Genomic DNA, 12,190 nt, shown 5'->3' with positions numbered 1-12,190 from the left:
TTCCAACCAAAAACAAAAGAATATATATCTTCTTCTCAGTGCCAAATGGAACCTTATCTAAAATCGACCAAATACTCAGCAACATAGCAAACCTCACCAGATATAAAAAAAAATAGGAATAACCCCTGTATCTTACTGGACAACCATGCTTTAAAGTTAGAATTCAACAACACCACCAATTGCATAAACCCTACAAACTCATGGAAATTGAACAATGTGCAGTTGCACCATTCCTGGGTCAAGGAAGACTTCCTAGAATTCAATGAGAATGAAGACACAACATAACCAAACTTATGGGGCACTTTGAAAGCAGTGCTAAGACGGAAGTTCATAGCACTAAGTGCCCACATGAAGAAACTGGAGAATAGTCACACTAGGGAATTAACAGCATAACTGAAAGCCCTAGAACAAAAAAGCAAACCCACCCCAGAGGAGTAGATGCCAGGAAATAATCAAATTGATGGCTGAAATCAATAAAGTGAAAAAAAGAAAACTAAACAAAGAATCAATGTAACCAAGAGTTTGTTCTTCTAGAAAATCAACAAGATAGACAAACCTCTGTCCAAACTAAAAGGCAGAGAGAGAGCACGCACATCAACAAAATCAGGAATGAAAAGAGGAACATAACAATGGACACTGAGGAAATCCAGAGAATCTTTAGGTCATACTTTGAAAAGCTGTACAAAGCTGTACTCCACAAAATTAGAAAATTTAAAGGAAATGGATAATTTTCTGGATAGATAACACTTACCAAAATTAAATCAAGAACAGATAAGCAATTTGAATAGACCTATAACCCCTAATGAAATAGAAGCAGTCATAAAAAAAGTGTCCCAACCAAAAAAAAAAAAAAAAGACCAGGGGCAGATAGTTTCAGTGCAGAATTCTACCAGAAATTCAAAGAACAGCTAATACCATTACTTCCCAAACTGTTCCACACAATAGAAGCAGAAAGGGTATTGCCAAACTCTTTTTACAAGGCTACAGTCACCTTGGTACCCAAGCCACACAAAGACACAAGAAAGAAAGAGAACTACAGATCAATATCCCTCATGAACATTGATGTAAAAATACTCAATAAAATACTGGCAAATTAAATCCAAGAACACATCAGAAAAATCATCCACCATGATCAAGTAGGCTTTACCCCCAGGGATGCAGGGATGGTTCAACATATGAAAATCCCATCAATGTAATCCACCATATAAACAAATTGAAAAAGAAAAATCACATGATCATCTCACTAGATGCTGAAAAAGCCTTTAACAAATCCCAGCACCCTTTCATGATAAAGGTCCTGGAAAGATAACAGGGATAACAGGAATATACCTAAACATAATAAAATCAATAAACAGCAAACCAACAGCCAACATCAAACTAAATGGAGAGAAACTCAACATGATTCCTCTAAAATCAGGAACAAGACAAGACTGTTCACTCTCTCCATATCTCTTCAATACTGTACTTGAAGTTCTAGCTAGAGTAATAAGATAGTAAAAGGAGATCAAGGGGGATACAAATTGGAAAGGAAGAAGTCAAACTTTCAATATTTGCAGATGATATGATAGTTCCCATAAGTGATTCGAAAAACTCTACCAGGGACCTTCTACAGCTGAAAAATACCTTCAGCAAAGTGGCAGGATACAAGATTAACTAAAAAAAAATCAGTATCCCAACTATATACATAAATGGGTTAAGAAAGAAATCAGAAAAAACATCACCCTTTACAATAGCCACAAACAACATAAAATATCTTGGGGTAACGCTAACCAAACAAGTGAAAAACTTGTATAGCAAGAGCTTTGACTATTTGTTGTTGTTGCTGTTGTTTTTCGAGACAGGGTTTCTCTGTAGCTTTGGAGACTTTCCTGGAACTAGCTCTTGTAGACCAGGCTGGTCTCAAACTCACAGAGATCCACCTGCCTCTGTCTCCAAAGCACTAGGATTAAAGGTGTGTACCACTACCGCCCGGCTTTAACTTTTGAGTCTTTAAAGAAATAAATTAAAGAAGACACCATAAAATGGAAAGACCTCCCATGCTCTTGGATAGGTAGGATCAACGTAGTAAAAATGGCAATCTTACCAAAAGCAATATATAGATTCAATGCAATCCTCATCAAAATACCTGCACAATTCTTCACAGACTTGAAAGAACAATACTCAACTGTATATGGAAAAACAAAAGACCCAGGATAACCAAAACAACCCTGTACAATAAAGGAACTTCCGGAGGTATCACCATCCCTGACTTCAAGCTTATAGTAATGAAAACAGCTTGGTATTGGCACAAAAACAGACAGGTAGACCAATGAAATCGAATTGAAGACCCTGATATTTACCCACACACCTATGAATGCCTGATATTTGACAAAGAAGCTAAAACTACACAATGGAAAAAAAGAAAGCGTCTTCAACAAATGGTGCTGGCATAACTGGAGGCTGACATGTAGAAGACTGCAGATAGATCCATGTCTATCGCCATGTACAAAACTTAAGTCCAAATGGGTCAAAAACCTCAACATAAATCCAGCCACACTGAACCTCTTAGTAAAGAAGTTGGAACAAATTGGTACAAGAGATCACTTCATGAACATAAAACCAGTAGCACAGACACTGAGACTGACAATAAATTGAACCTCCTGAAACCGAGAAGCTTCTGTAAGGCAAAGGACACAGTCAACAAAACAAAACCGCAGCCCACAGAATGGGAAAAGATCTTCACCAACCCCACATCTGACAGAGGGCTGATTTCCAAAGTATACAAAGAACTCAAGAATCTAGTCACCAAAACACCAAACAATTCAGTTAAAAAGTGGAGTTCAGAAGTAAATACAAAATTCTCAAAAGAGAAATCTAAAATGGCTGAAAGACACTTAAAGTGTTCCACATCCTTAGCCATCAAGGAAATGCAAATCAAAACAACACTGAGATATCGTCTTACACTGGCCAGAATGGCTAAAATAAGAAACACCAATGACAGTCTGTGCTGGAGAGGATGTGGAGAAAGGGGAACACTCCTCCATTGCTGGGGGGAGTGCAAACTTGTGCGGCCACTTTGGAAATCAGTATGGTGGTTTCTCAGGAAAATGGGAATCAGTCTACCTCATGATCCAGCAATTCCACTCTTGGTCATATACCCAAAGGATGCACATTCATACAATAAGGATTTATGTTTGACTATGTTCATAGCAGCAGTATTTGCAATAGCCAGAACCTGGAAGCAACCTAGATGCTCCTCAACTGAAGAATGGATGGAGAAAATGTACATTTACACAACGGAGTACTACTCAGTGGGAAAAAATGAACCAAATGCAGGCAAGTGTGTGAAATTGGAAGAAACAATCCTGAGTGAGGTAACCCAGTCACAGAAAGGCAAGCATGGTATGTACTCACTCATATATGGATATTAGATATAGAGCAAAGGACTACCGCCTACAAGCCACACCACCAGAGAAACTAGGAAACAAGGAGAACCCTAAGAGAGAAGAAATACATGGTCCCCCGAAGAAGGGAAAGGGACAAGAACTCCTGAGAAAATTGTGAGCAGGGGTGGGGGAAGGGGAGGAGAGGAATGGCGTGGCGGGGGAGTGTTGGTGGTGGTGGTGGAGGGAGATAGGAAAAGAGAAGGGGAGAAGAGGAGGTGAGAGGAAGACATGAGGAAGCAGCAAGATTGAGTCAGGGAAAGCATAGAGGAGAGCAAGAAAAGAGAACTTAATAGAGGGAGTCAGTTTAGGTTTATAGAGAAATCTGGCACTAGGGAAATGTCCAGAGATCCACAAAAATGACCCCAACTAAGAGTCTAGGTAGTATTAGAGAGGCTGCCTTTGGTGCCCTTCCCCTATAATGAGATTGATGACTACTTTAATTGCCGTCCTAGAGCCTTCATCCCATAGCTGATGGAAGCAGAAGCAGACACTCACAGCTAAGCAATGAGCCATACTCCTGGAATCCAGTTATACAGAGGGAGGAGGGATCAGCAAATGAATCAAGACCGTGCTGGAGAAACCTACAGAATCAGCTGACCTGACTTAGTGAGAGCACAGAGACCCCAGCCGTAAGGCTGGGGAACCAGCATTGGACTGAACCAAACCCTATGAATGTGGGTGCCAGTTAGGAGGCCTGGGCAGTCTATGGGACCTCTAACAGTGGAACCAGTATTTATCCTTAGTGCACAAATGGACTTCAGGAGCCCATTCCCTATGGAGGGATACTATTTCAGCCCAGATACATGGAGGAAGGCCTAGGGTCTCGCCCAAATGATGAGACAGACTTTGATGATCCCCCATGGAAGGCCTCACCATCCTTGGGGAGTGGGTGGGGGGTGGGTTGTGGGGGTTGGTAGGGGACATGGGAGTATGGGAGAGAGAGGGAAAGGGAAGGATTGATATGTAAAATGATTGTTTCTAAATAAAAAATAAAGAAAAAAAGAGTTAGGGATGTTTCTTCACACAGTCGCAATGCCACCATCATACCTTTAAGTCAATGAATAATTCATTAATATTTAGCCCCTAATCCACCATTCCTTCATGCTTCTCTCCCCATCCTCGTTTTCATCCCCATCCCTGGTTATCTGATTGGCAACAGAACTAACTGTACATATTGTATCTGAGAAATGTCTTTAATTCTTTTTATTTGAAGTAGAACTTTTCTCCCTCCTATTTACCACACCAACCAACACTTAAGCCACTACAGAGCATGCACATCTTTCCTTAATTCCTTTTCTGTTCCTCTTTCTCCATATTTTTTCTCCAATATTTTCCTCCATCAAATATTACTGCACTAGCTCCTCAGGGACTTTTTGTGAACAAAAAGTTTCACGGTGCCTCCTTTCAGAGATTGTACCTTCCTCCTTTTGTCCAGTGTCTTGTTTGAAATAGTCACAGAAGTGACCACCCTCTCTTCCTCCTGCCTAGGAAACCCTGTGGTCTATAGAATGACTTTAGAGATGCAAGAACTGACTCCCAGCTCCATCACTATCCACCCCATGACTGTGAGGACTTCCCTTAACACACTGTGTCTTGTATTCTTCGGATGTTGGTGATGCCTTTCAAATACTTATTCTCCACAAGGTGAAAATAGGTAGAGGAAACTTCTTCCCAAATCTTAAGGTCCTGGTGAGCGAACTAAGACAGGTGTAATGCTAGATGCCTAGACATGACTGGGCTTAGCATCTAGCCACCAAGAACACTCACTTAGAATACAGGCTCTAAGATAAATCCCTTCTATATCTGTTAATAACACCACATATCACTAATGACACCACTCTGAGAGACATATCTGGAGTTAAAAAGATAGAAACCACAGAGTGAATTATTCACGTCAATCTCAGAAGCCACATGTGACCAGTAGCTACCACGTGGGCCAGTGCCATATCCAGCAACAGTGGCCATGTACAGGTCTCTGGTCAGGCCCCAGCTTCTCTTTCACCTATTATTAGACATGGGGACCCACTTTGCTCAGCCACTTTTACTTAAGTAGCACCTGGGTTGGCCTTTGCTAAACACTATGTCCTGGGTATGGTGCTAGACTGGCTTGAGGAAGGGGCTAATACAAGTAAGTTAGATTTCTATCACTTGCCAACAAAAATATTCCAATATATGCTAGTATACCCACAGCCAGACTCTATATGGGTTAAGCTTCTTTTAGCATGGCAGTTGAGCTCACAGAAACAGTTCCGAGAGCCCGCCTTGAGTCTGAAGGTAACTTTCAGGATTTCTTCTGGCTTTGCTTCAGAAGCCCTGCAGTTTCTCTCCCTCCAAGTTTTGTTTATATCAAGCCACTAAAGCCACCTCTGACTACAAGTAGGGGAACCAGGCCCTGCCACTGGTCGGGAGGGAAGCAAGGTCATGTTGCAGAAGAGCAGGTGAGTGGAACATAGCAGCATGAGGTCATCCAGAAACAAAGACTGTTTACAAAGCAGTTGTCTTGGGAAGTTTTTACCTGCAAGTAACCAAAGAGTCAACTAGCAGTGGCTTAAAGACAAGGGTTATTGTTGCAAGCAAAAGGGCAAATTACACCAGTCACTGAGCAGCATCACTGGGGATGTTCTGTGTTTAGACCTTGCCACTTCAACACTCACAGTGAATCTCAGTCCTCTGGTTTCTGTAACCATTCTACCCATCAGAAAGTGACATAGCAATAAAAGGTAACAAAGCAAAAGGAGGACCTGGGCCAGGGAAGACGAATAAAGGACTTACTTCAGAAGCATGAAGACCTGTGTTTGGATCATCTGCACACTTACGACAGCTGAGTATGGCTGCATGTCTGTAACATCCTCAGCCCTTGGGAGAGTGCAGACAGGCATATCCAAGGAACTCACTGCCAATCCAGTCTAGATGAAACAGTGAGGTCCAGGTTTAGTGAGAGACCCTGCCTCAAAATTAAGGCTGGCAACACGATTTTGCAGGTCAAGGCCCTGGCCACCTTGGATGGCCTAAGTTTGGATGCCCTAAGGTTGATTCTTAGAACTCATATAAAGGTGGAAGGACAGAACTATCTCCATAAAGTTGTCCTATGACCATCACACACAAATAAATAAATAAATGTTAAAAAAGAAAGGAGTGACATTTTCTCCTATGGATTTTGTGATTTTTTAAAAAAACAATGAACACAAGCTACATTCATCTGGGAGGAGGCCATCTCAACTGAAAAACAATGATTCCATCTGATTGATCCATAGGCAAATCTGTGGGGCATTTTGCTGACTGAGGATGGATATGGCAGAGCCAAGACCACTGAGCTGGATTGGATTGTATAAGAGAGCAAGCTGAGCATGTCATGGAAAGCAAACTAGCAAGCAACACTCTTCCATGACTTCTGCTTCAGCTCCTGCCTCCAGGTTCCTGCCTCGAGTTCCTGTCCTGCCTTCCTTGATGATGAGCTGTAAGCTGTAAGACTGAATAGATTCTTTCCTTCTAGGTTGCCTTTAGTTCTGGTGTTTGTCACAGCAATAGAAAACAAACTAAGGCAAGTTAATCAATCAGCACAAATCCTTTCCCCTAAGCCAATGGCAACTCACCTGCTGTCCCATTGGTCAGGCCGAGGCTAAAAGGAAAGCTAGAGTGGAAACAATGTTTTCCCAGTCTGTAAAGTTGGAAAGGCTTCTGTGAGTGTGAAGAAGGGGAGAGGATGTGCAGTTGGTGAGAATGGGTGAGAAGCGAGCAACACCAACATCCACAACAGTCTCTGGAAAACGTTCACTCAAGGGTAGTAACTGATGCTCAGACACGAGGAATGCATAGAGCCAAGAGAAGGGCCACACCAGTGAGAAAGGCACTGTCCGTATCTGCTAACATGGAACATGCAATTACATAGTTAAATGAAGACATGTCAAATGCCATGCAGTGATCACTGTGCCGGTCAGACATAAGTACAAATAATTATGTATCCAAGCATGTGGAAATGAAGGATGAGATTGTGGCTGTAAATACAAAGAGAGGCATCAGTTGCTTGCTAAGTCTAAAAATCATCTTTGAAAGCATGCATTTCCCACTGTGTGAGAGAGTGAAGCACCATGCTGAGCACACAGCAGTATCCTGTCATTAGAGAGGTCACTGTGTCACTGGTGTTTATGACATGTCTTTTGAACTCTAGTCTTATGGCTATCTGATTTTCTTCTGTCCAGTTGTGTCTTCACCACAGAACTTCAGATAGTTTGGCTACTTGCCCAGGTGCTAGGGAAATGAGTGCATTTTCCAGTTCCTAGAAAGTTGCCTGTCATCATACAATGTTATTTGGTACACTTAATGTGAGCATGAGCAGTCTAAGCCCAAATTCTCTGAGATGACCTGAAATTTGGGAAACATACCTTCAAAGCTAAAAGTAGAGACTGGGAACTCAAAGTGAGCTCCACTCCCTGCCCATGCAGGAGCCAAAGTTTGCGTGCCAAAGCCTTGTCCTTGGCAGCATTCAAAACCTACCTTGTACATTCCTTTGATAACGGCTATGGCATCACTTAACTGCTGTTGAAAGCTTTTTCTCAATGTGTCTTCAGACTGCAAACCAAAAATAAATATAGTAAGCACCACTGTACTTCTGAATCTAGTCCACACCTCATGGTAAAGAAGGCATAGCAAAAATTCACCATACAAATCGTAAGAATTTCAGTGTATCACCATTTCTTGTATACCAAAGCTATTATAGCATGTTTAATTTTTATTTGTGACTACCAGTGACCAATACAAAGCTGCTGTGGATAAAATACAGATAATCTGACAATGTGTCATTTTGCACATCGACGGAAGTCTTACAGACGGTTCCCAGAATTACTTAGAAAAAGAATAAGAGTCACTGATGCTCACGTGTGCTTATAGTCCATATGCTTTTTTGTTTTTAACTGTTTTTGTGTGTATGGGTGATTTCCTTGCATGTATGTTTGTGCACCACTTGTGTGCTTGGTGCCCAGGGAAACTAGGAGAGGGAGTGATATCCCATTGAACTGGAGTTACAGATGGTTGTGAACTGTCATGTTTTCTAAAGAACAACCAGTACTCTGACAGACTTCTCCAGCCCCTAGTCATTCTACTTCTTGATGGAATAGGCTCATAGAAAGGTTAGCTATAATAATTTTATTATTCAAATAAATTTGATTATATTTGCTTAGGGTAAGAATGAATACTTTTAAAAATACTTTTGATTCTCATTTCCATTCTGATTCTAGCATGGTATGTAACCAACATGTAGGCATTAGGGTCAGAAAGGTCTGAATTTAAATACTGTGCTCCCCTATGGTTTGAGCTGATATAAGGTATCAAACTTGACAAGCTTAGTTTCTGAAATTTGTACCTCAAGACCAACAGAATTTCCATTTGGGGATTTTGAGATACTTGAAGATTGGATAAATGTATTCAAAATGCTTAGCAAAGCATCTACTATGATGTGGTCACTAAAATATGAGTCTTTTTCTTTTAGCACAGAAATAATACCAATTTTTTATAGTTTATTTTAGACCAAGTCTCACTGTGTAGATCAGGCTAGCCTGAAACTCTCAGAGGTCCTGGAAAAAGTCAGCAGATGAAAGAAATCACAAAGATCAAGGCAGACATTAATGACACAGTAGCAAACAATAACAAAACCCATACAAAGAATCAATGAAACAAAGAGTTGTTTCTTTGAAAATGGGTTGACAAACACTTAGCCAAACAGAAGAGGACAAGCAAGATGGCTCACAGGGTAAAGGGACTCTGCCAAACCCGATTACTTGAGTTTGATACCTGAACCCACACAGTGGAGGACTCTGACCTCCACATGGATACCATGGTGCTTGCATATCTATCCCACTATACACACACAAAAGAGTCAAAAGAAAGGTAGATGACCCAATTGAATAAAACTGGAGGCTAAAATGGAGTCATTGCAACAGATAACAGTGAAATTCAGAAAATCATTAGTCAACTTAAAAACTTATATTTCAATACATTTGAAAATCTAACAGTAATGGATGGGTTTCTAGGTGAAGGTGACCAAAATTAAACCAAGATGAGACAAACAGCTTAAACAGATCTACTCACTATAATAGAAATATTTTAAATGATGAAAAACTCAAAAGCACTTTCAGTAAAGTTTGGAACAAGACCAGGGTTCCTACTTTCTACATTCTTACTTACTTAGTACTAGAAGTCTATATATAGCAACTAGACAAGAGAAACAAATAAAAGGAATATAAAGGCTGGAGACATGACTTGGTTAGGAGCACTTGTTGCTCAAGTATGAGGACCAGGGTTCATATCACGCACCCATATTAGGTGGTTCACAAGCCTCTGTACTCTAGCTCTAAGGAATATGACACCATCTTCTGGTTTCTGTATGTACCCACCCTCACATGTGCACATACATTCACATATACACATAATAATAATATTTGTAAAAGGATACAAATGGAAAATAAAAAGTTGAAATACCCTTATTTGCAGATGATATAATTCTATACCTAAGAGACAGTAAAGATTTCACCAAAAAGTCCTAGAATCATAACACAAAAATGAGCAGCCTTCCTAAATTCCAATGACAAACTACTTAAAAGAAATCAGAGAAGCAATTCCAGTCACAAACAGATAACAATGAGAAAGGAAGGAAGAAAGAAGGAGGAAAGAAAGGAAGGAAGGAAGGAAGGAAGGAAGGAAGGAAGGAAGGAAGGAAGGAAGGAAGGAAGGAAAGCCCAGCTTTGGAATAAACCCCAACCTAGGAATTGAACAACTACAATTACAACTTTTAAAGCACTGAAGAGGGAAACTGAGGAAGACAGTAGAAGATGGAAACACTTTCATTCTCATGGGTCAGAAGAATCAAACCTAGAAAAATGGTTGTCCAAACAAAAGCAAACTCAAGTCACTGCAAAGCCAACCAAAGATCCAGCATTGTACTTCACAGTCATAGAAAAGACTATCTTAACATTCACATGGAAGTCCATAAAACCCTGGGTAGCCAAAACAATCCTGAGCCAAAAGAATACAACTAGAGGTATCACCATGTCTGGTTTCAATTTATTCTACAGATGCACAGTAATACAGACAGCATGGTACTAGACAAAAACAGATATCTGTGTATCAATACAATAGGACAGAAAACTGAGATATAACTTTATGCAACTAGAGCTGCCTGAATTTTGATGAAGGCACCAAAAATACACATTGGAGGAAGGAAAGCATCTTCAACAAATGATTCTGGGAATGCTGTGGAAGAATGAAACTAGACCTTTCATTGTCTCTCACCTTGCATAAAAATAAACTCCAAATGAATCAAGGACTTCAGTGTAAGACCTGGCACTCTGAAACTGATGGAGGAAGAGTAGCATGCGTGTCAAGATACAGGCATAGGTAAGAAAGGGAAGAACTTGACCCTCTGAAGAAATATGACCAATAATTGGCAAATGGGATTTCATAAAAGTGAAAGCTTCGATAGAGCAAAGAAGTTGAGTGAAGAGGCAGCCTACAGAGCAGAAGAAAAATCTTTGCTGTCTGGACATCCACCAGATGATTAGGATCTAGCATTTGAAAAACAAAACAAAGAACCCTCAGTAAACTAGGCATGTGGGTAACAACCCAGGAAGCTGGGGTGGGAGAGGTGGTCCTTCCCAGGAAACAACACACCAATTGGCTGTCCAGTGTCAAATGGTCATCCCTGAAAATATGCATACAAGTACCATTGTATGCACTAAGAAGGTTATATTTAGAAATTGCATATATATATATATATATATGCATATATATATGCATGCAATAACAATTAATGAAAAAAAGAGACCATGAATCTGAAGTAGAGTAGGGAAGGATACATGTGAAGGTTTGAAGGGTGGAAAGGGAAAAGGGAAATGTGATTATATTACAATCTCCAAAAAAAACAAAATTAGTGTATGGGGTTAAAGGCTTGAACAGGAGCATGGGGGATCAGGCAGGAATGTTGGGAAGAGGCTAAACCAAACATAAGGATGTGGGAAGAAACTTTATGAAAATCCATTTCTCCCTCCCCTCTCCGGTGTGTGTGTGTGTGTGTGTGTGTGTGTGTGTGTGTGTGTGCTTAAAGAAAGATTTTGAATGAAGCTACCCTGTATCAGTGAGCAAATATTAAGTGAAAATCTCAATGCCAGGTGTGGGACACCATTCCATTCCCTGATCTATTGGTAAGACTTCAAGGACTCCAGAACAACACAGGCTAGTACCTTTGCTCTGACATGCCCATTTTAACTAGATGATGGGACTTCACTCATGGAAACACAGAAAATTTTGTTTTAGTGCATAGAGAAGCCAAGCTAGATGAGACTTGGAAACTTGTTCCCTGCTGGTCAATTTTCTTAATGTCAAGGAACACTATGCCGGCCACCGGGGAACAAAGTCATCAGTGGACTTACCCAGTGGTAGGTCCTGCAGGTATAACACTGACCTACCAGGATAGATGTGACCACGGCTGTAATCACAGAGTGACGGCATGAAGGTAATCCATTTTTTTCTGATTAGTTTTGAAGCCTATTTCACAACTAGAGAATTCATGCTAGGTACCATAATCCTGATCAAAAGCCAATGGCTTGTGACAGAAGAGTTGGCTCAGGGTAAACATACTGGCTGCCCTTCCAGAGGACCAAGGTTTGATTCCCCAAACCCACAAAGATACTCACAAAATCTCTGTAACTCCAGTTCCAGTAGATTCAACACCTTCTTATGTATAGGAACCAGGTAGTGTCATATACAGGGAGTAG

The 12,190-nt window shown here is 40.6% G+C and overlaps 1 protein-coding gene across 4 annotated transcripts in view; it reads right to left on the bottom strand.

Annotated features, from left to right (window-relative positions):
* CUNH10orf67 (chromosome unknown C10orf67 homolog) overlaps positions 1 to 12,190 on the bottom strand; it is a 132,686-nt gene that overhangs the window by 104,778 nt on the left and 15,718 nt on the right. For all 4 annotated transcript variants that reach the window (XM_040755413.1, XM_040755412.1, XM_040755414.1 and 1 more), the window contains one exon: positions 7,920 to 7,994. In XM_040755413.1, coding sequence (XP_040611347.1) covers positions 7,920 to 7,994 — 75 coding nt within the window. The remainder of the gene's footprint in view (positions 1 to 7,919; positions 7,995 to 12,190) is intronic.

The sequence above is a fragment of the Mesocricetus auratus genome, unplaced genomic scaffold (assembly GCF_017639785.1).
Source record: "Mesocricetus auratus isolate SY011 unplaced genomic scaffold, BCM_Maur_2.0 Super-Scaffold_100013, whole genome shotgun sequence".
NCBI lineage: Eukaryota > Metazoa > Chordata > Mammalia > Rodentia > Cricetidae > Mesocricetus > Mesocricetus auratus.
Note: the sequence above shows the minus strand (reverse complement) of the source record. Positions and strands in the feature narration are given on the sequence as shown.